The sequence below is a fragment of the Calonectris borealis genome, chromosome 12 (genome assembly GCF_964195595.1).
Source record: "Calonectris borealis chromosome 12, bCalBor7.hap1.2, whole genome shotgun sequence".
NCBI lineage: Eukaryota > Metazoa > Chordata > Aves > Procellariiformes > Procellariidae > Calonectris > Calonectris borealis.
In genome coordinates, this window is record NC_134323.1 from 8,635,936 (window position 1) to 8,655,454 (window position 19,519).

The 19,519-nt window shown below is 35.4% G+C and overlaps 1 protein-coding gene across 6 annotated transcripts in view; it reads right to left on the reverse strand.

Moving 5' to 3' along the window:
• Positions 1-239: 239 nt before the first annotated feature.
• The window catches only part of PHKB (phosphorylase kinase regulatory subunit beta), an 81,555-nt gene continuing 62,275 nt past the window's right edge, over positions 240-19,519 (reverse strand). For 5 of the 6 annotated variants that reach the window (XM_075161235.1, XM_075161238.1, XM_075161234.1 and 2 more), the window contains 11 exons: positions 18,695-18,756; positions 18,445-18,607; positions 17,532-17,613; positions 14,840-14,897; positions 12,981-13,071; positions 11,490-11,692; positions 7,426-7,572; positions 5,227-5,356; positions 4,724-4,831; positions 3,230-3,370; positions 240-1,259 (listed from right to left, as the gene is read on the reverse strand). In XM_075161235.1, the coding sequence (XP_075017336.1) occupies positions 1,122-1,259; positions 3,230-3,370; positions 4,724-4,831; positions 5,227-5,356; positions 7,426-7,572; positions 11,490-11,692; positions 12,981-13,071; positions 14,840-14,897; positions 17,532-17,613; positions 18,445-18,607; positions 18,695-18,756 (1,323 nt within the window). In that variant the 3' untranslated portion in view covers positions 240-1,121. Of the gene's footprint in view, positions 1,260-3,229; positions 3,371-4,723; positions 4,832-5,226; positions 5,357-7,425; positions 7,573-11,489; positions 11,693-12,980; positions 13,072-13,930; positions 14,022-14,839; positions 14,898-17,531; positions 17,614-18,444; positions 18,608-18,694; positions 18,757-19,519 lie in introns of all 6 variants that reach the window. The other variant, XM_075161240.1, reaches the window with a different exon arrangement.

The following is a 19,519-nucleotide window of genomic DNA, read 5'->3' on the forward strand; positions in this document are numbered from 1 at the left end:
ACTACCTGCCTTTACTCTCAATATGGCAACAATTTATTGACAGTTGAGTTGTAGCTGGTCACTATTGATTTAATTATCAAAATGTTTGAGGACAAGTTGTAAAGCTTTAGTATTTAGTACGTGCTGCTAAAAGAGGCACTTTAATGATCCATTCAAGGCGGTTCCAGCAGCACATTAAAGGTTGCCGCTAAAGTCAACAGGAGTCTTTGCATGTAACTTAAAGTATTTTTACTGACAGGTTTTTTTACAAGCATTTGCTTTTTATTGCTTTCACCAAAATAAAGCATATAGCATACAGTGTTTTCACACATTTAGGAGATATATGTGTATCTTGAATTCTTTAATGCACTGATAGCTTATGTAATACAAAGCTTTTTCTTCATTGATGTTAATTTTAAATACAGCTTGTTTGCCCTTTGTTTTTAAACAAACTTTTATCTTGTTACCATATGTTTCCCTTGTTAGCTTATAGATGTTTAAACAACAATTGGGAAACTGCAGTGATATTTATTGCTAGAGATAAAAAATTGCTCTATTAGGATGAAACCTGTATATCAAGTTATCAACTGGTAAATTAAAAAAAAAAACCCTAAATGTACGCTGTCAATTGAACTGGTACAGAAAAACTTTAAAGAATAATAACTATTTAACTTTCACCTTCAATTTCTGTGTAGAATAATAGTAAAAAAAATCCTATTTTCATATTTCCACACTGATTGGTATGCATGTTAATTATGGTATTTTCTGAATTTCATTTAGAGTTTACAATAAACTTGTTGTTAATTATAAATAGAGGTATAAAGACAAAATCTCATACTGCATTTCTCTAGAAGTTACCAATTATGTTAAATGCATAATTTAAGATCATAAATACAATCCCATTCAACTTAATCAAATATTATAGGACTAACTCCATGTGCTCGGAGTTTCATGCTGCATAGTTGAGAAAAGAAAAAAAATTAGGTGGCACTTAGTAACTTTAATGGCACTTCTTTCAGCAAAGGATAGTATGCATTTGTATTACTAGCCAGGGTTACTCTTCAAAACAGTGTTTTAATATATGCATGAAAAATACATAGAACACTAAATAAAGCAACAATTCCTATGTTGTGTTTCAAGCTTTAGCTAACGGTACAAGGATCATCATTGCTTGGTTTCATTTCCCCTTCCAGCAATAAAGTGATCACAGCTTTACTCAAGTAGCTGCATGTTCCCTTTTTTCCAATTGGGTGAGTGTTGTAGAATGCAGTCATGTCATCCTGCAGAGAGAAAAAAGATGTTTCCAAATTTTTTTAAATTCAAGAACCAAACCACAGGTATCACATGAACGAATTCATTAATCAGATCAACAACATAGGTTTCCTTCACTGAACACCTGTTTTGCACAGTTAATGATGTTAAAACATCTGCATATTCTCAAATTATATATTGGCTACTATAATAAAGGTTCAACTCTTTAATTCAGAAAATTGGTTACTTTTATTAAATCAAGGGCAGAGATTGTGTGATGAAAATATTAGACTTCTGTAGTTTTAGGGTGTGTTTGAAATTATTGGAGTAAATATTTTTGACATTTATTACATGTTAACAGGGAATTAACAAAGTTCAAAATATTTGAAAGTCAGTTGAATGGAAGAGCATAGTTCAGACAAATTAGGATTTCTTTTAGCAGTGTTTGTTAGGAAAACCTGAGAGAGAGTATCATCAGAACAATCCTAAATAGGCTACAGCTACCTGCCAGCGGGCATAAACCCGGGAATACGGGAGAATGAGGTTCCAGAAAATTTTAATATAAGGAGGTAGAATTGCCAACACCACCACTTTTAAAGGTACTATTCACAACTATAAAGTGGGATTTCTTTCTAAGAGACAAAAAGGCATCATTCTAAGTAGATGTGGGCTGGGAAAAAAAATCTATCACTTTAATGGAGGCTAGGGCAGCACCAGTAAAAATTGGGTTTCGCATGAGATTTTTCTTTCTGTTCATAGCCATTGGGGATTTCCAGCTTGTCACAGAAATCAGTAGCATATTCAAGATACTGTGAGGAGCTGGCACTTAATAGCCATTTGTGTGGATGATAAGTCTGATTTTGCTATGGCTGCAACCACAGAGTCATTACCCTCCAAAATGGGCAGGCCAAAAGAATCATAATTTCAAGAAAATTGTGTCCTTTTAAAAACAAAGGTATTGTGCAAGGTCATGTGTTGCTAAGGCTGGATATTGGGCTTGCTTTCAAATCTTACTACAAAAAAGTAGTGTCAAAAAAGTGAATCTTGAAACTTTTGAAAGACTTCTTAAGGAACGCATCCTTCCTCATCTTTTAAAGGAGTTAAATTCAGCAACAGGAAGTGCTGTTGCATATCAGTATGTTATGAATCAATAGATTATTCAGAGCTACCACAGATATCTCTGAATATATTGTGCACAATAAAATGCCAGATGGAGTGAGAAAGATCATCCTCAGTAGCACAGGGACTTGTCCCACTGCTTTACTCGTATTTCCTCCTTCAACCCGTTCAATGAACCTGGCTTTATTACAGAATTTCAGAGCTTTGAGGCACCAAAACGTGTAGCAAGAATATTTAGAGGTCTTTAAAGCATAAAACCTAAAATCCCAGTGAAGTAAATCTTAAAAGCTACTTAATGATCAAGATTCATTTGTTTGGATTTTACGCCTCAGAGATTAAAAGCTTGCTAGGTCATGAATGCAACTCTAGCACAAAAATCAGTAGCTAAGAACAGTTTTGCATTTCAAGTTCTGACATTAGTATTGTTAATATGAGTTCTTTGGCTACTAAATTTTTCTTAGTATATGTGTACCTGAGATCCTAAGTTCACACTTCCTTGCTGAGCTTTAGTTTTTTCTTCCTTTTTTTTGTTATTCTTAACTCTTCTCTGTTCTAGTCTCCCCCCTAATTCTTTCCCCTTTAATGAGTATTAGAACTATTTCAGCTTTACCCAGACTCTCATTTCAGAGCTATGTAACACTGTGAGTGTTCTTCTTACCACACCAGTCTGAATTCACAGTTCAGCAATACAGTAAGTGTGCATCTTTTATCTCTGCTGATACGCTTTGGCAGACTTATGCAGCACTTGGGTATATTCATTTATTATTTGTGTTCCTGAACTCCTATCAATTGCTTTTTATTCTGAACCGCACAGAATTAACATTTATAACTAACTTCAGTAAGAATGGTAAATTCTCTAAGACAGTAATATTTTACTCACTTGTTTTTCAGCTCCCTTTGGACTGCTGTGATCTTTCTGAAAGTCACGAAATGCTTCTTGTACCACTTTGTCCAAATCTACTTTGTCCTGGAACTCTAGCTCAGGATTTCTCTCCAAAATAACAGATATAACCATCAACAACTAGAAGGCAGAAAAAGACTGTAAGACTTTAAATTTGATTTGTCAAAATTCAGGTTATATAAAAGCACTGTTAATAATTGCATATGCCTCTTTCAAGCAGGAAGCAATTTAATAATGGCACAAGTAATAGTGCACAGATAATAGAATTCTAACTTTGATAAAAGAATCACTGAAAAAGCAGGTTTTATAAAAGTCTTTTTTATAAAAGCCCACAATTTCTGGTGACTACCTAGTGAAGAGCATGTGTAAATGATTGACATTAACATCTAACTTTGCTGGTAGCCAGGGAAGTTAATTTTCCAGTTTATTCAGTTTTCTGTGTGGCTGCACAAATGCTAGTGCTCAGCCAATGGAAAGGGTGAAAAGCAGCAAACACTGAACCTCAGCATTTGATGATTTGAGGCATAATTACATATGGTATAATCGTACTATGATAAAGTTTTTTTAAAAAAAGAAGTCAATAGACACCAATAAAAAGTCTCGGTTCAAAAGAATTTACATTCCTTATATCTGAAAGAGGTTTAAAATAGGAAGGTGAACATGACAAGTGACCTGTCATAATAACTACAAGCAGGCAGTACAGTCTATATTGGTTATCTTGGCTTTTGATAATTGTGTTATCTTTTAGCAAAAATTGAGGATGTTCTAGCAAGCAGCATGACCATTAGTTGTTAGCCAGAATTGAGATGGATTTGATCTTACTGTGGAGGAATTCTCACACGCACCAGAGGCATATACTTGGGAACTAAAAATCAACGCTGCTGACAGCACAGATGTCAGTTACCAAGGGTACAGATGCTCTTGATCTGTTCGAAAAGTATACATTACGTGCAGTGGTGGGGAAGGAGTTTAAACAGCCTCCTGCTTTACTGTTAGGTATGGGAACGTAAGGAAACTGGAAGATAGTTGATTCAGTAGCATAAAGCAACTTACTAGACAGCCTCAGCAAAATGGGAAAGAAGAATCTCAGGGCAAACTGGTATTTTAGAGCAGTTTTTCCCTAGACCTAGAAAATTGTCAGGAAAAGGCATGGGATTTGCTAGGAAAAGGCATGAAGGAAAGCTACTTTGGAATTATTTATCTTCTTAGTTTTCACCTCCTGTGACCTAATTGTATTGGCATTGTCATTAATATTTATCCGTTTGCTAAAGGGGAAGAACATCAAGAACTTAGTTCTGAACATGTTAACAGGAACCTGTTTAATTACACAAAATCTATGGAGAAACCACTGAAACAAGTGTTTATATTTAAAATGCTATTTCTTCAAATATTTGAGCCTTGGTTACTTTTTTTTTTTAAAGCTGTAACGTACTCATGTACATTATAAAATTTCATTCATTGTAGGCCACAGACCTCTACAATAATTTGCCTATATTCCGGCTGGTCGATATTTTGCAGCATATCTTCAACTAGAAGGGAAAAATTCATTTCATACATCGTCATATCCGATAAGGTTGGTTGCTGAAAAACAAATAATACTTTTACTCAAAGAGCATTTGCATTAAATCAAAACCACCTCCAGGTAGAGCCTATTTCCTTGTTGAATACAGAATAACTCAACTAAGAAATATGACCACTGTAGGATCGAAAAGGGAACAGATTTCAGAGTCCATGACTTGAAAAGAGTCTTCTAGACTTAGGCTTTTAGAAATGTGTTTTAATAGAAATAACTGATTTCCATTCTATTCTAATTGTATTTTACTCAGATCCAAAAAGAAAACTTGAAATTTTTTTTTTTTTTTAAATCATAACAGGAACAAATTAGCCTAAGTAATACATTATGGCATAACAATAAAATAATTCACCATTAATAGTCAGGTAGAGTAGAAATAACTGAGCATTTCTGCTGGTTTTACCTGTGGTAAAAATTTCCCTGCCACTATTAAACCATTAGGAGTTCTTTCCAAGATCTGCCACACCCGATCATAGAATCCAGCAGGAGTTCGATTGAGAGAACCGTCTATCTGTCTTCTGTTTAGCCAGCCTCTGTGGACAAAGAAAATCGAGAACTTGAAGTAAAAAACTGTTGCAGATGCAGAACCAAGCCATATTCTGTGGTATAAGCCAGCAAGGTAAGCATAAATCACTTCTCAATAAAACACTTAACTGCCAAAAACTTGTGCCTGTTGTGACAATTCCATCTTATTCTCTACACAGCTCTGTCCTTGGATTAGGACAAGAAAACATTCATAAAAACAGAAAGACAAGTTGTGATAGAAATAAAAGGTTGTTTTCTTAATACAAAGAAAGAAGAATTTGAAGATGTCAAAAATACTCCGTCCTATCTAAATTACCATGGTAAGGAAATGAGTCCTGTAAACTGTATGAGCAGAATGAGTTTTATAACTGTTTGGACCATTAAAAGAAAAATGCTCCATTTTAATAAGGCTACTTGCAATCTTGTGACCTACATAAATAGATCAAAAAGAATACCTGTGGAAGTCTGCACTCTGTTGGTGATATATGTAAAAATATGTATTTATCTATATGGTATCTTATCCTGGAGCCCAGTGTACAGAGGTAAGAAAATTGCAAAAAGTTTACCCTCCATGAAAATTTGGAGAGACTGTTAGGGAGGTATGTATACCACTAGCCCTTCATGTATGACAAATTAATTGGTAGCGATATATGGTATCACAGCAGCAGAGATTTTTTTCTAAAAATCACAACAGTAGGAAAAACTGTCACAGAAAGAAAAATGCAAGGAGACAGTGTTCTGTATTTCCTGTCAGGAACAGAGCTTTTAAAAACAAGTCTCTAATGGGTAAGGAAAAACAAGCTAGTGATACTCTACAGAAAGAAGTTAAAGATAGGAAGTTTTGAAGCATATGCTGGCTAGCTTTTGTACTCAGATAAACCCCGAAAAAGAATCTTCATCGTCAGAAAATCAACCAGAGTGCTCTTTGCTGACCCAGCTATCATACACTAAAGGAATCAAAAGCAGAAGGCACTGTGACAGTCAATCAGGTAAGATCTCTAATGAAGGATGGTGCTTGAATTGCTTACTGTGATTGACCAAATTGTTTCCTAAATAGCATAATATATAATGGAAGATGCTGCAAAGAGAAACCTAGGGTTGTTCTGCTAAGGTTTTAGAGGAATAATGTCAACATCAACATGAGCAGAGACAGCAATTAAACAGCAAGCATTAATAACCACAACCAAGACACTGAAAAGCATGTGGGAGATACCAAGTACATAGTTGGACTGAGAGATTCTGTATCGGACAAATTACACAACAAAGAGCAGACATCAATTTAAGGAGCTTGTTTCTCAGGCATTATAGATTGCGGAAAAAACCAGAATGTGTTTTGAATTGAGCAGGAATATAAATAGTATGACGTGGTATATTTCCTCTTTGTTGAGAGAAAAGGCCATCATCCATTCAGTCAAGGACTACGGAAATTATCAGCAGTATTATGTGCAGAAGTTCAATCTAACTTAACTATAAGTAAAGCCTACAGGAGGACTCTTGACTTTACGCTTATCAATATATGTAAGTGGAAATATTGTAATTTTAACTTCTGTCTTGCACACTTTGTATCACAATGAATGCTCTTTTTGGCAGCTAGTTACAGCTTGGAGAAAAGATTACAATTTTCAGGCAGCACCGCTATCTCCTGAGAATTCTAGAGAACATCTGTTCTTAATTCATATAATAAGCTAGAAGAAAGAGGGCAACTGAACAGCAGACAAACTGTTCTTACAAGTTACTTAAGTAGACGGTATTGAGTAATTTTTGGCTCCTTTCCCCACATCAAAGAATGTAATGCTTCACATTACTGCCAAAGTATAGAGATTACTACTACAAAGTAAGACTTCCACAAAGATAAAGCTGAAAAGGGAAGATGCAATATAAAAGAAACAATTGTAGAACCTGGACACAGATGAAAGAATGAAAAAGTGCTTTTTTGCTACCTTTCCTTAAATAAGTATGTTACTGATTGCAGATGCCTGGTGATTTCAGATGTATACAAAGTAGTTCAGAAATGAAAATTACTTGAACAGCCTATTATGAATGAAAACAGGTGCCACAAACCCACACATCTCATTACCTCCCCTGCTGCTGTGGTTGCTGCTGTGGTTGAAGAATATCCAGCAGAAGCTGCTTCACTTCACTAGGGGACATCTGGTATAAGTCCTTGGCTGGCATATCCCCAGCACGGATTTTCAATTCATACTTCATAGCATGGATAATCCATCTGAAGTAAAGGGAGGAATACATTTATTAATTAAATACTAAGTTTCCAAAGATGAAAAATTAGTCTGATAAAATAGCTCATAAGAATTGCACATGATCTTGCTATTTGGCTATCAGGACATGTATAAAATATCAAACAAATACTCTACTACTCTTACTGTATTGTAGAATTTACTGAGATTTTGTGTTTGTTTGCAATATGTTACAAACTGAAAAAGGTAATGCATAGATTTTAAGAAATGAGTTGTGAAGCATGCTTTTCGTAGGGAAGATATATTTGACCACATATTCCCCTACGTGCCATGTTCATTAAGACATTTACCTGCCTTTTGATGTTAAAATTCCTACTCAAAATTATGCTCTGACAGTATATGCATTTTGCTCATGAGTTTTAAAAAAACCATAAATTACATTTTAAAAGATTTTAGGGCTTATTTATAGTTTTAGCCTTTGAAATTCCTTTTTGCAGTCTATCACACCTTTCTTTTGCTACTCCCTTTTGAAAAGATTTGATTAAATAAAAATATGGCAACAGTGAAGATTTTTTCAGCCTTAGGTATCAGAGAGGCAGAACTTTGCAAATTATTGAAGGAAAATGCTGAGTTTTACTCTGCACATTATATAAAAACAGTGTTACAGCCTCCAATATAATATCAAAGATGAAATAATGTTCATGATTATGAAGCAAGATAACAGCGTGGAGCTCAGTCTCTTACCATCTACATTGCTTCAGTTCAAGTAGGTATTACTATCAAACAGGAGAAGAAACTTAAGTAGTTTTTCTTCAACACCTGATCAAGTCTGAGTTACATCAAAGAGCCTTATTTTATTTATCAGAAAATGCAGAGTATTCCTAGGAGAGCTGTCATCAGTATAGCCTCATTCCACAGGCATTTAATTATTTAGCCTACAAGGTACACAATTTTTTTGTTTATGTAAGTCAAGTCACAATCTTTTCTGAAGGATTTTTAGTAACTACACACAATTCTGAGATGTCAGGCCAACTGATTCAATGTTGCTTTAAATTTGAGGTTTCTAGGACCATTCATTGAAGGTGCAAGATACAAGAGAATATGAGGCAACATGGACATATTACATTATCCAGAACACACTACTTTGGTTTATTTTAGCAGGTCCTTCTCTTGTTACTAAGATTAATAAACACAACTGGCTTAGGAATCAGTTCTTTTTTCACTGATGACTCAAATGTATCCATGTAGAAGTCATTCACTGGTATTTTTTCTTTGCAGTGGCCTACAAAACATAGCAAAGTCAAGAGTGGACCTCCTACCGAACTCTTCACTGATAAGAGGTGGGTAGAAGTCAGTTGGTTGGAAGTTTTTACAGTAATAGGGCTGTCAGGAACTTGATCTATTTCAACATGAAACCCTGAAAACAAATCAATAACAAGACACTAAATCAAATCATTATCAAACTGGAATGGTGTTTCTGCGAGAAGGTTAATTTTGCTCACTGGAGTGGGTGATAACACCGAAATAAAGGAAATTGAATCTCTAGCATTAACCTTGGGAGAAAGGAAAAAAAAAAATTGCAAAAAGGATTAGCTATGAAGAAGGGTATGAGGAAGGGGAGGAAAGAGGAGTAACGTGGATCTGTAGAGGGTACAGAAAAGATATTTAAGTGCAAAAGGATAGATGTACTTGCAGTTAAATGTAATACAGGTGTTGAAAAGTTTTTGGTTTTATGATGACTGGAATGTACTGCTATAGTGGAAGCATGAATCTTGTGTGCTAGAAAAAAGACTGCTGGTATCTACCTCCAGTGCTGAAATACTATATCTTCTCTGAAAAAAATATGGAAGATGGAACGCTTAAGTTCTAATTTTAAAGCATGTTCACGAATTCTGTAAATCTCAGTCAGTAGCACGTGGTCTCTTCAAAGAAGTGCTTATTCGAATGCATCTGTCTCTTCCTAAACGTGAAAAAATAATTAATTTCTGAGGATAGCAAAGTAAATGCAGATACCATGGAATATGATGACACTCCAGCACAGACTATTTGTAGGTCACCTTACCAAAAAACTAAATAGAACAATCCAGTAGGTAAATGATGTTTTAAACTTGATTCAGGTCTGTGGTTCCTAAGCTATGTATAGCTTAGCCTAACCTATTTATTATAGAATTGGACAACTATGTAGCTGATGAACAGTCAAGAAGTGTTGTGTGTGTCTGTAATAAGGATACTATTCAGTTGGGGGGGGGGGGTGTTTTGGGGGTTTTTGAAGAACAAAGAGGCATTTTTAGCAACCTTATAGGACAAATCAGGTTTTTCTTTACCACGGCAGTTAAGTATTTTTGTGTAGAGAACTGCTCTTGAACAGTGTCTTTGTTATGCCAGATATCAGATATTCAGATTCACTGAGTATCAGAAGTATACCTTGGTGCCTCAAAATATTTTAGGAAAAGCTGTCATGGTAAATACATTTGAACTGCAGAAGGCTTTTATTACCTGAAGTCCCCATTACAGACAACTCTCTAAAAGAACAAGCGATCTTTTTAAGCAGACTATTGTGCTGAAACTCTGAAAAGAAATAGTTTTAAGTACTGTGAAACACTGTTTCAAAGGGATTTGTTGCTTATGGTTGCCAGACTTTTAAGACTGTTTTAGACAGGCTATATTATGAGCTCAGCACTTACTAGAAACTAGAGAATGCAAACGAGAAGCATACTTGGAGAAGAATTGTGTGGTTTCAGAAGGGAATCAAATTCATGCTGCATCCTTCCTAGGTTATTGCATTTATGCAGTCTCTACCCTTTACCCATTTGCCCCAAACCTACAGGACATAGGTGACTGCTCAAGCAAAGACCTTTTAAAGGCCTCATCCAGGAGCCTTAATCCTAGACTGCACTTTTCCCTCCTCCTTCCTCAAGTCCTGAAAGTCTCTGATAGTAACAGCTCTTACTGTCCTCTCTACCCATTAATTCTTCCCTCTCTGCTAGTACAGTACATACCTAGCCTCTGGCCATGTCCCTCTAACCTGCCTCATGGGCAGGCAGCAGCACACCCTGTATGCATCTACATTACCTATGGGGCACTGTAAAGGAAGAACCAGCATTTGGTTTGGTGTGATCCATTATGCTTCTAGGACTCTATGTCCACATCACATGTTTACCAGTAATGAAATTCGTGCTAGTTACCAGCCTTAAGCATGCGCAGCACACCTGTACCTAGTACATGATAAAAAGATTTCTGTAGAGATTGCCTTGCTGCCCATGCAGAGAGAGCAAACTGTGAGTAGACTTTGTGTCCCCCCTGCAACTGAGAAACTCTGGGTGGCACTGAGTGTGCTGTGTGTCTGCTGCCAGATAAGAAACTGTCTCAGGAGCACCACTAATACACTCGAGTGCATACTTTATTATTTCAGGTATGGATCTGAGGCCAGTTGCAATCTAAAACAGAACCCCTTCAACTCACTGCATTGCTAACAGAGACTCACTGTGTCTGTGCCAGAGCTATACGCAGAACATTCTGCCTGTTGGCTGCCAGCAGGACAGGGTGACCCAGAGGCAGCACACTTGCCACTGCTCATTTGCTGTACAGAATGCATCTAACCCCACTACACTGTTTTTGGTTTTAAAGCCCTAACATGATAGGGATCAAGCTTTGAAAAATCCTATAGTTCACTGTATTAGCTGTAGAAAAGCTTCAAACGGGCTATTACAAGGACTGCCCCTCCTCCACTTTACGCTGTTGACTGGCAAATTTGAGATTAGTTGTGTACCTGTTTTTGACAAGCTAATTTAAAGCAGGCTTCCTAGAAATGTAAAATTGAAGTACACAAGTTTTGCTGCGTCATCTTAATATAAACCATTTTTGCAATGTAGCAACAATCTCTGTTGAAGTATGTATGTTCCCCTGCAATACTAGCAGTAAGAACAACAATAGATACTTTACTGACCCAATCCGTATCTTAAGCATGCCACTGAAAAGTTCAGGTGAATTTGAGATGATCCAGCCAATATGTATGACAAGTTCCTGCTGAACTACGGCTTCTCTTTCATCTTGTAAATGACATTTTTCATAGATTATGTTCTTAATCACTCCTGGGGATAAGGGATTAGAAATAACTTCTTCTTCTTGGCCAAAAGCTCCAAGTGTCACCTACGATATATGGAACACAATTCAGAAGATATGGAGAGGAATAACAGCAATTCAGAAATGAAGCTTCATGAACTCTGTTTAGTTAAAATTTCACAATACAAAAATAATTTTATGTCAATGACTGATGATGGTTAATACTGTTAGTTGGATGCTATTAAAATAACAAAATTCACTAAAGACCACAGTATATACAGAATATATTTTTCCAAATGAAAATAAAAGTACAAGACCAGTGGTTTGGTTTCAAAACTGGCTGTATAATCATGACTGTACACTAGGTTTAAATAGTCTTTCATTTCTGACATTTCAGCTGTGGAGCTCACATAAAATTCAGAATTAAATTCATAGTTTTGTTTTCTTATTTCTAATAGCATCCTAAAAGTTATAGCCTTCATTTTAAGAAAATATATTGCTGGTACTGGATTTTTGTTAAAATTCTGATTTGCTTTTAATCTACTATCAGAAAAACACAGCAACACTGATTTTCCTCCTATAATAAAGATCATTATTATAAAGGGATCAATGAAGGCAAGTTAGGTTAAAAAGTTGAGAACAGGTACAAATTATGCTGCATGCACATGCAGCTTCCTCTATTGCTATGTAGTGCCAGAAGCACATACCCAAGACCTCAGTTTGGAGTAAGACAAAGACAAATCTGTCATAATAGCATTGCATATAGGTAAGTGTACACATACACATATTTTAATACAAAAATACATAATACTGAATTACTATTATTTGGAAACAGCTCTTCATGAACTTAATTAAAATTACTGTGCTGAGAGGGGGAAAAAAAAAATTTTCTCCTTAGAAAAGGAAGAAACACTGATGATTAAGCTTTGTTTGGAAAACTAAAATCCTGAAAGACTTTTTGCTTAACTGCCACCCATCTGTTGTCTTAGGCTCAATTAGAGAGAGAGTGGCTACATGTTCATTAAGTCTTAAAAAGAAGCTTTATTACTTGACTCCATCTAATTTTATTAAATAAGAGGGCATATATATAAAATCTAAGGAGCTACATAAATCATGCCTCTTGCCTTCTTACCTAGACACTGAACTGTCTTTTCAGTATTGTTCTGTCATTAAATAAAAGTAAATTTATTAGCCCATAGTATATGCAAATACTCAATATATCTTTTTTTCTCTGGATTTTTCTTTTTCAATAAGGATTTTTTAAGCTCTTGGGTACTTTTAAGAGAGGCATCAGAAGCCTTCAAAATTAAAAAGCCCATTTATTTAGTTTCTCTGTTATCATTCCTTAATACATTTCTAAGGAGTAAAGACTTACCTGCTTGCCCTGAACTAAAACATTAGTAATAGATGGTGCAAGGCTGTCCACTAGTTTACCTAAAAGACTTGCTGCGAAGCGCACAACAGACCTGAGGGCAGAAAACAGAGCAATCCCACTACATATCAAAAGCTAGTTTAATGAATTCATATACAAGTTTGAAGTCTGCCACAGCAGAGATCTCAAAACTAATTCAGTAAATACATACATTATTTATAAAGCAAAATTCGGATCAGATTTTATGTAATCTTCTATGGATTTTCATTTTTTAGTCTAGGTATAGGTTAATGGATGAAAAAATAAATTTAGTTAGAACTCATTAAACTACCAGCTCCATTCTTTTCTCAGCATCATCTTGAAAACAGACAGGTAAGAGATGCCAGCTTCTCTTTTGTGACATTTTCATCATTTTGCAAGATAAGCTTGGTAATTTTTTAGTCTATTTAAGGAAGAGTTAGAAAGATTTTGCAAGACAAAGTACAACATGTAACACCAAGGCTTTGTTTTGTTTTCCATGCTGAGGTAATATTTCACATGTGTGGCATGAGAAGAATAGACTTGTGTAAACTGCTAGGTTAAAAACTAACTGTAACTTCTAAGAAAAACATTTTTTCATATATCTAGTTGATGGTTAAAGAGATAGATACTTTTAATAATAATTTCCTGACAAAATACAAACCTAATAGACCCATATTTGAGCTTTGCTAGCACAGGCTTTTAGGCTACTAAGAATCATTTATCCACAGAGATTACGAACAAGTTGTAATATTCTATAGTGTTAGTAAAAAATTCAAACAGCTGATGTCGATCCCTGTGAAAACGGCTACACACTTCTTTCAAGAGCAAAGCATTTCAAAAATGCATTAGCTGATACTGTCAAAATGCAAATAAGCAAAAAAAAAAAGAAAAAAAAATCATGGAGCTCCATTTCAGATCTCTGGGCACTTTACCTGTTTCCCATGTACCAGTAAAGTAGTAATATGTGGGGCTATAGAAGAAGAAAATTTCTGTGCAAATGCAGCACTGTAGCGCAACACCAACCTATATGTATGTCACATGGCAATCATGGAAGAGAAATGAAAAACAGTTTACATATTTTGTTTCTAAAAAAACTTTTTATTTTTATTCTTTACAAAAAATACCACCCAGGTATTTTGGTTCTACCTTATTATTGGCAAAGGCCCATTTAACTGTATGAACAGACTGAAATGAAAAATGAAAAACAGTTTTTATATTCACAGACTCATCTGCTAGGAATAGTTACCAAGTGAGAGAACAGAATTCAGGACAGGCTCAACTCATTTCTTTGATAAAAAGAAATGAAATTTCTACTGAGCTTCAGGGCAAAGAAATTAATAAACAACATGTAAATACCAACGTACTTGCTGAAACCTTTTAAAGTTATTGTGACAAAGTCAGGCTCAAAGCAAATTATTTCGGGGCAATAAATGAACTGTGTAAGTATATCAGCTTAACTGATTTATATTTGATCACCAGCCTTGCTACAGAAAGCTATTGATAATATTTTATCATTCCCTGTAAGAAATAAGAATATTAGTATTCTTTTCTCATTATTTGAATTTAACGAGAACTGTACATCAGCAATAGCACTCATAGCAAAACCAGCTTATTACTCTTTTATAATTTAAAAGATAACAGTAAGAAAATACTACTTAATTTTTTTTAAAGTACTATAGACCAGATCTTCAGCTGCAATGAACCAATACAATTTTGTCAGTAAAGCTGTCCTTTTTCTTTCCCCCTTTAAGTGTGTAAGGATCCGGCTTTACTCTCTATAAACACATTAGGAAAAAAAAAATTGGTGTAAAACAAAAGGAACATGATATATGTATACAAACCAGAGCTTTTTGCTGCCAGCTCGTCTATAGATTCTTTCAATATGCTCAGCAACAGTACCTAAATGCATTTAAAAAAAAAAAAAAAAACCAACAAAACAAAACCACAAACAAAACACAAACAAAAAATTTGCACAGGTTTTCATTTAATAGTAATAAAGTAAATTTTATGAGACCAGTTAATTCTGAATCAGTTTTAGTAAAGCACTTACCTATTGTGCTCAACATCTAAAATTTAGATGCAATCATGTCCCCTATCATCCAGTTGTATGTTGTTATGCAAGAAGCCAAACCAGATTTCAGCTAAATTTGCTGCGCATGCTATAAAGAGACTTATGGTATCACCTATTGTTGCAATATATTGGGGAAAATTAATCTACATACAGATTTGGCCTATAAAGGTACATCCCCATGATAACCTACATCCTCAAACTGCAGATTATGTTTTGGATACAGGATGTAGATACTCTCTCCACTGTCTTGCTTCTTTGTTGAGCTAAAACCTACAGGAAGCAACAGGGAAGTCTGCTTGACAGTGTAGTTCACTGAAGTGATGGTAGGTTTGGACAAAGTCTGTAATAGCTGATATCCAAGACACGAGATGTATGTGGACATTAGATCACCTCGTTAATCACCTGAGACATGAGACTTTCGTTTTACAGGAAGTTGGGAGAGTGTGAAAGAGAGGATCTTTCACTGCTTTGTGGCTCTGCCCTGAACAACCACAATAAGGTGCCCACAAAGATACCCAAGTGACTGTGTGAGCTAGCTTTGGTAATTAGGTGCATTACAGCACAACTCTAGTGAAGCTAATTATCACTGTTGCAAAGTACAACAGGGGATATTGGACAGATATATAAGATATATTACTGATTTACTACTCTCCCTCTCCAAGCCGATTTTCTGTGTGCCAAAACCAAAGAGAACATTTTGTGAAGTTTTATGTGTTAAACTAGCATCGTGCTGTACAGGCATGACCTAAAAAAGAGAGGGCAGGAAATGGGAAGAGCATTGCTTCTAAGTCAAAGTAGCTAGTCCAGGATTCAGAGAATTACTTTAATCAGAACAACAGATACCATTCTTTTGTCAGCCCATAGTTGATCACAGTGCATCAACTTGCTATACTGACCTCTCTTCAACTGTGCAGGGGTCAAGTGGGGACCATTATGTTAAAGGTAAAAATGGTGACAAACATTCCATTACTTAGACTTCATTTAGCTTCTAGATTTTAAATTCTCAGATGGAATGCCAGCGTTTTTCATGCCAGGCACTTATTGGTGAACAGTAAGTTCATCTATAACAACAACAGTAGCAGAAGTTGACTCACAAAATCATAGCCTGTGCCTGTCAGCTGGAACACCCAAGGTTCTTCAGCTTTTATTTTTAGATTTATGTTTTATTGATTGTGTGATTATTTAATGTCAGTCTCAGTAATCTCCAGTTGTAGGAGGACAGGAACTTTTAGTCAGTGACTCAGACGGTTTAATGCAAGGTGCATATTAAAAAGGTTATCATCATCTACTATTTCATATGGGATGGCACAAAAAGGTCTATACAAGTTAGCACTGAACAGTCAGAGGCACAACAGTACTTCTTTGACTTAAATGGTTTCAAGAGGGTTTTTAAGTTCCTTATCATGATCTAATGGTCAAAAGTGGCTATGCTGGTTGCTCACAGAGGTTAGGAAGTCTGCCTCAAGTTGTTTCAAGAGCAAAGAAGGACACAACCTACAAAGGACTAAAGAAAGCTACTGAGGCTCTCAAAGCCTGACAAGAGTACAGGTAAAAGTGGCAAAAAAGCCTGCTTCAGAGGCTACACATGCCTAAAGCTCACATTCCAACTATGACTTTGGATTCACATTGTATTTCAACAATGCATTGTATACCAGCCAATGAACTTTATTCCACTTTACATTGTTTTCCATTACATTTTTAATATAGCAACATGGATATAATGTATATTTATGTCAAAATGACAACTCTTCATCACAAGAACCAGCTGTCCTATATCAAAATAATGAAGCAGGGCTCGATAACATGAGGTGGTAAGTTATACTGCTTGATGAATAACTAAGAGAATATTATTTGATCTTAACATTCCTCTTCTTCTGAGGAGTATTCATATATACAAAGGCAGCAAATAAGCAGTCTTTACAAAAAAAAAAAAAAAACACAACACCAAACCTTGCAGCACAAAAGCCACAGGCCTTAGTAGCCTCTTTGAATTATTTTACATGAAACATGAATTTAAATCCTGTGCTGTAATATAAAGCCATAACACAAAATTAGAGTACGATTCACACATATATTGAATTAGTCTAATTACATAAAGGTAAAATAAAAATTCAGTATAAAGCTTCACATATTTCAGACTAAATGTTACAGACACACAAACTTGTCTCTAGTTTCAGTTTTCTATACAAGGTCAAATCCCCTATTTTTTATATCTATGTGTTCAAAATTACAACCAGATACAGCACCTGCCTACAAACAATCTAAAAGAGTTCATATATTTAGCAGCTCATTCCCCACCACTATGAATTTGCATGTCCCATTTAATGCAGAAATTGCTTTAAATGGCAAAGAAAATAGCTACACAACTGCTTGCATGCATGGCCATTATTCATGTTCATTACAACTAAACATACAGCTGCTTCCTGAGATACTCAGAATAGTAAAATGAAAGAAGCTCCTACCTTCCTTGGTGATAAAATTGGGTCCTTCCCTTTTGAGCAATATACTCAAGAGTAATGCTTGACTTGCTAGGCAATTGCAGTCCTTAAAGAAAATAGCAACAACATAACCACAAACAGCCTTCAGATTTTCAGTGAAACAAAACCGAAAGAGCTATTAAAAATTTGAAGTGAAACCAAAGGGCCTTATTTTTTAATTAAAACCAAAGTCTACAAATTTCATTTTTAAGGGGACTTCACAACTATTTCAGACCCTATGTATATTGTATCCTTGTCACTGCTGCTTGCAGACGCCTCTCCATGGTTCAAATTAAGTTGTAATAATTTGGCCTCAGAAATGTTTCCTGATTTTCTGTTCTTGGGTCCTGTCATTTACAGCAGAAACACTTGTAATGACGTAGGAAACCAAACAGGATACTTTTTGTGTTCCTGTTGAACACTGGATCTAGAAACAGTCACTGGTAGTTTTCTTCTAGATACAGAAAAACACCAAATTGGAACTTTCCCTTGGTATCATTAAGAAGTTACCAGTCTATCAGAGTGAATACCAACTGTTGAAGTCTTTTGAATTCTAGTCTAGCAATAAAATATCTATTCATAAGACATGACGAATGGATCCCCTTTTAGATGGTCATTTATTACCAGAAGAAGATTTGGGTAGCTGGGAGAAATGGAAGCCAGCAGTTACAGCATGAAGGGCCAGAAAGTTCTGTGACATTAAAGATAAAGGACTGTCAAGAGAAGATTCCCCAAGTATGAAGAGGAACATCAGACATTTTATGTTACTAACTATATTATTAACATTGAACCATGACGCTAATCATGTTGATCTAAGTAGGCTGCTGTTAAAAAGAATACCAGAATTTCTCATTTCATGAGAATGAAGTTACACTGTATTTCTATCAAGTTTTCTTACATTAAGTTTCTGCAGGACCTCATACGTTGACTTGTTTTTCCAGTCATTAATATTTACATCTGGTTGCTGCTCAAGTTCAGAAGCATTTGGAGTACTAGATTGTCTCTTGACTTTTGAATGTTTTGGAAGATCCAACTCCTCCAAACTCTTAAATACAGGAGCCCTGAAAAATAATATTTCATTTCTTCATAGTTCAGAAAATATTTTAATTATCAAATACATCACCATTATTATTTACACATAGCCTTACTCTTCTGTTTCAGTGATTCTTAGGAAGTCAAGTTGATCAACAACTGCTCCAGATATTAATGTCTGAAATGAAAAATTGAAAAAATTAAAAAAGATGCAGAAATAACTATATAGTTGTCTTTTGATCTCAATATGTTGCCGGTGGTTTCCATTGAGAAAGTAGTTTCTTTATCTACAGTTCCAAATATCTTTACACTTTCAGAGTATTTTTCCTCTTTCTTAAGATCTAGCTTAAGACAGTGGAAGTCTCTCAGGGCTGCTGTCTCTTTTTTGCTGGCGTTCTGCTGTTCTTTCCCCTGCAATGTACAGCTTAGTCAAGCAATGACCAGCCTCCCTCCCCAAAACAGGTCTGATGAAAACACCCCAGAGAAGGATTTGCATTCCTCAGAGTCCTGCACGATACCCGTGTTCTGGATCATAATGCTTAGTGCTTCAGGGATTGCTGAAGGATGGGTAGTTTTCCTGTCAGTCTCAGTGATGTTACGGGAAAACGCAATGTAATAGCATTTCCTACTCTGTAGGAATGCGTACTCTTCAATCCAAGCATGCCTGCCCTAAGTCTGCACATCAAATGCAGCTTACAAATACTTCTGTCGCAGAATATTAAGTACCTGAAATTCAATGTTGCATTTATCTGATGTAGTCATTACAATTCATTCACTCCAAATTTATATGAATTTCCTATTTATATACTTCCAGAGGAAACATACTGTACTACAGCACTTTTAAGACTGCTTTTTAAGACTGCTTTTTGATGGTTCTCATTAGCTAGATAAAATTGAAAATGTATTGTGAACTTTTAAATTCCATTTTCATTGTACACAAG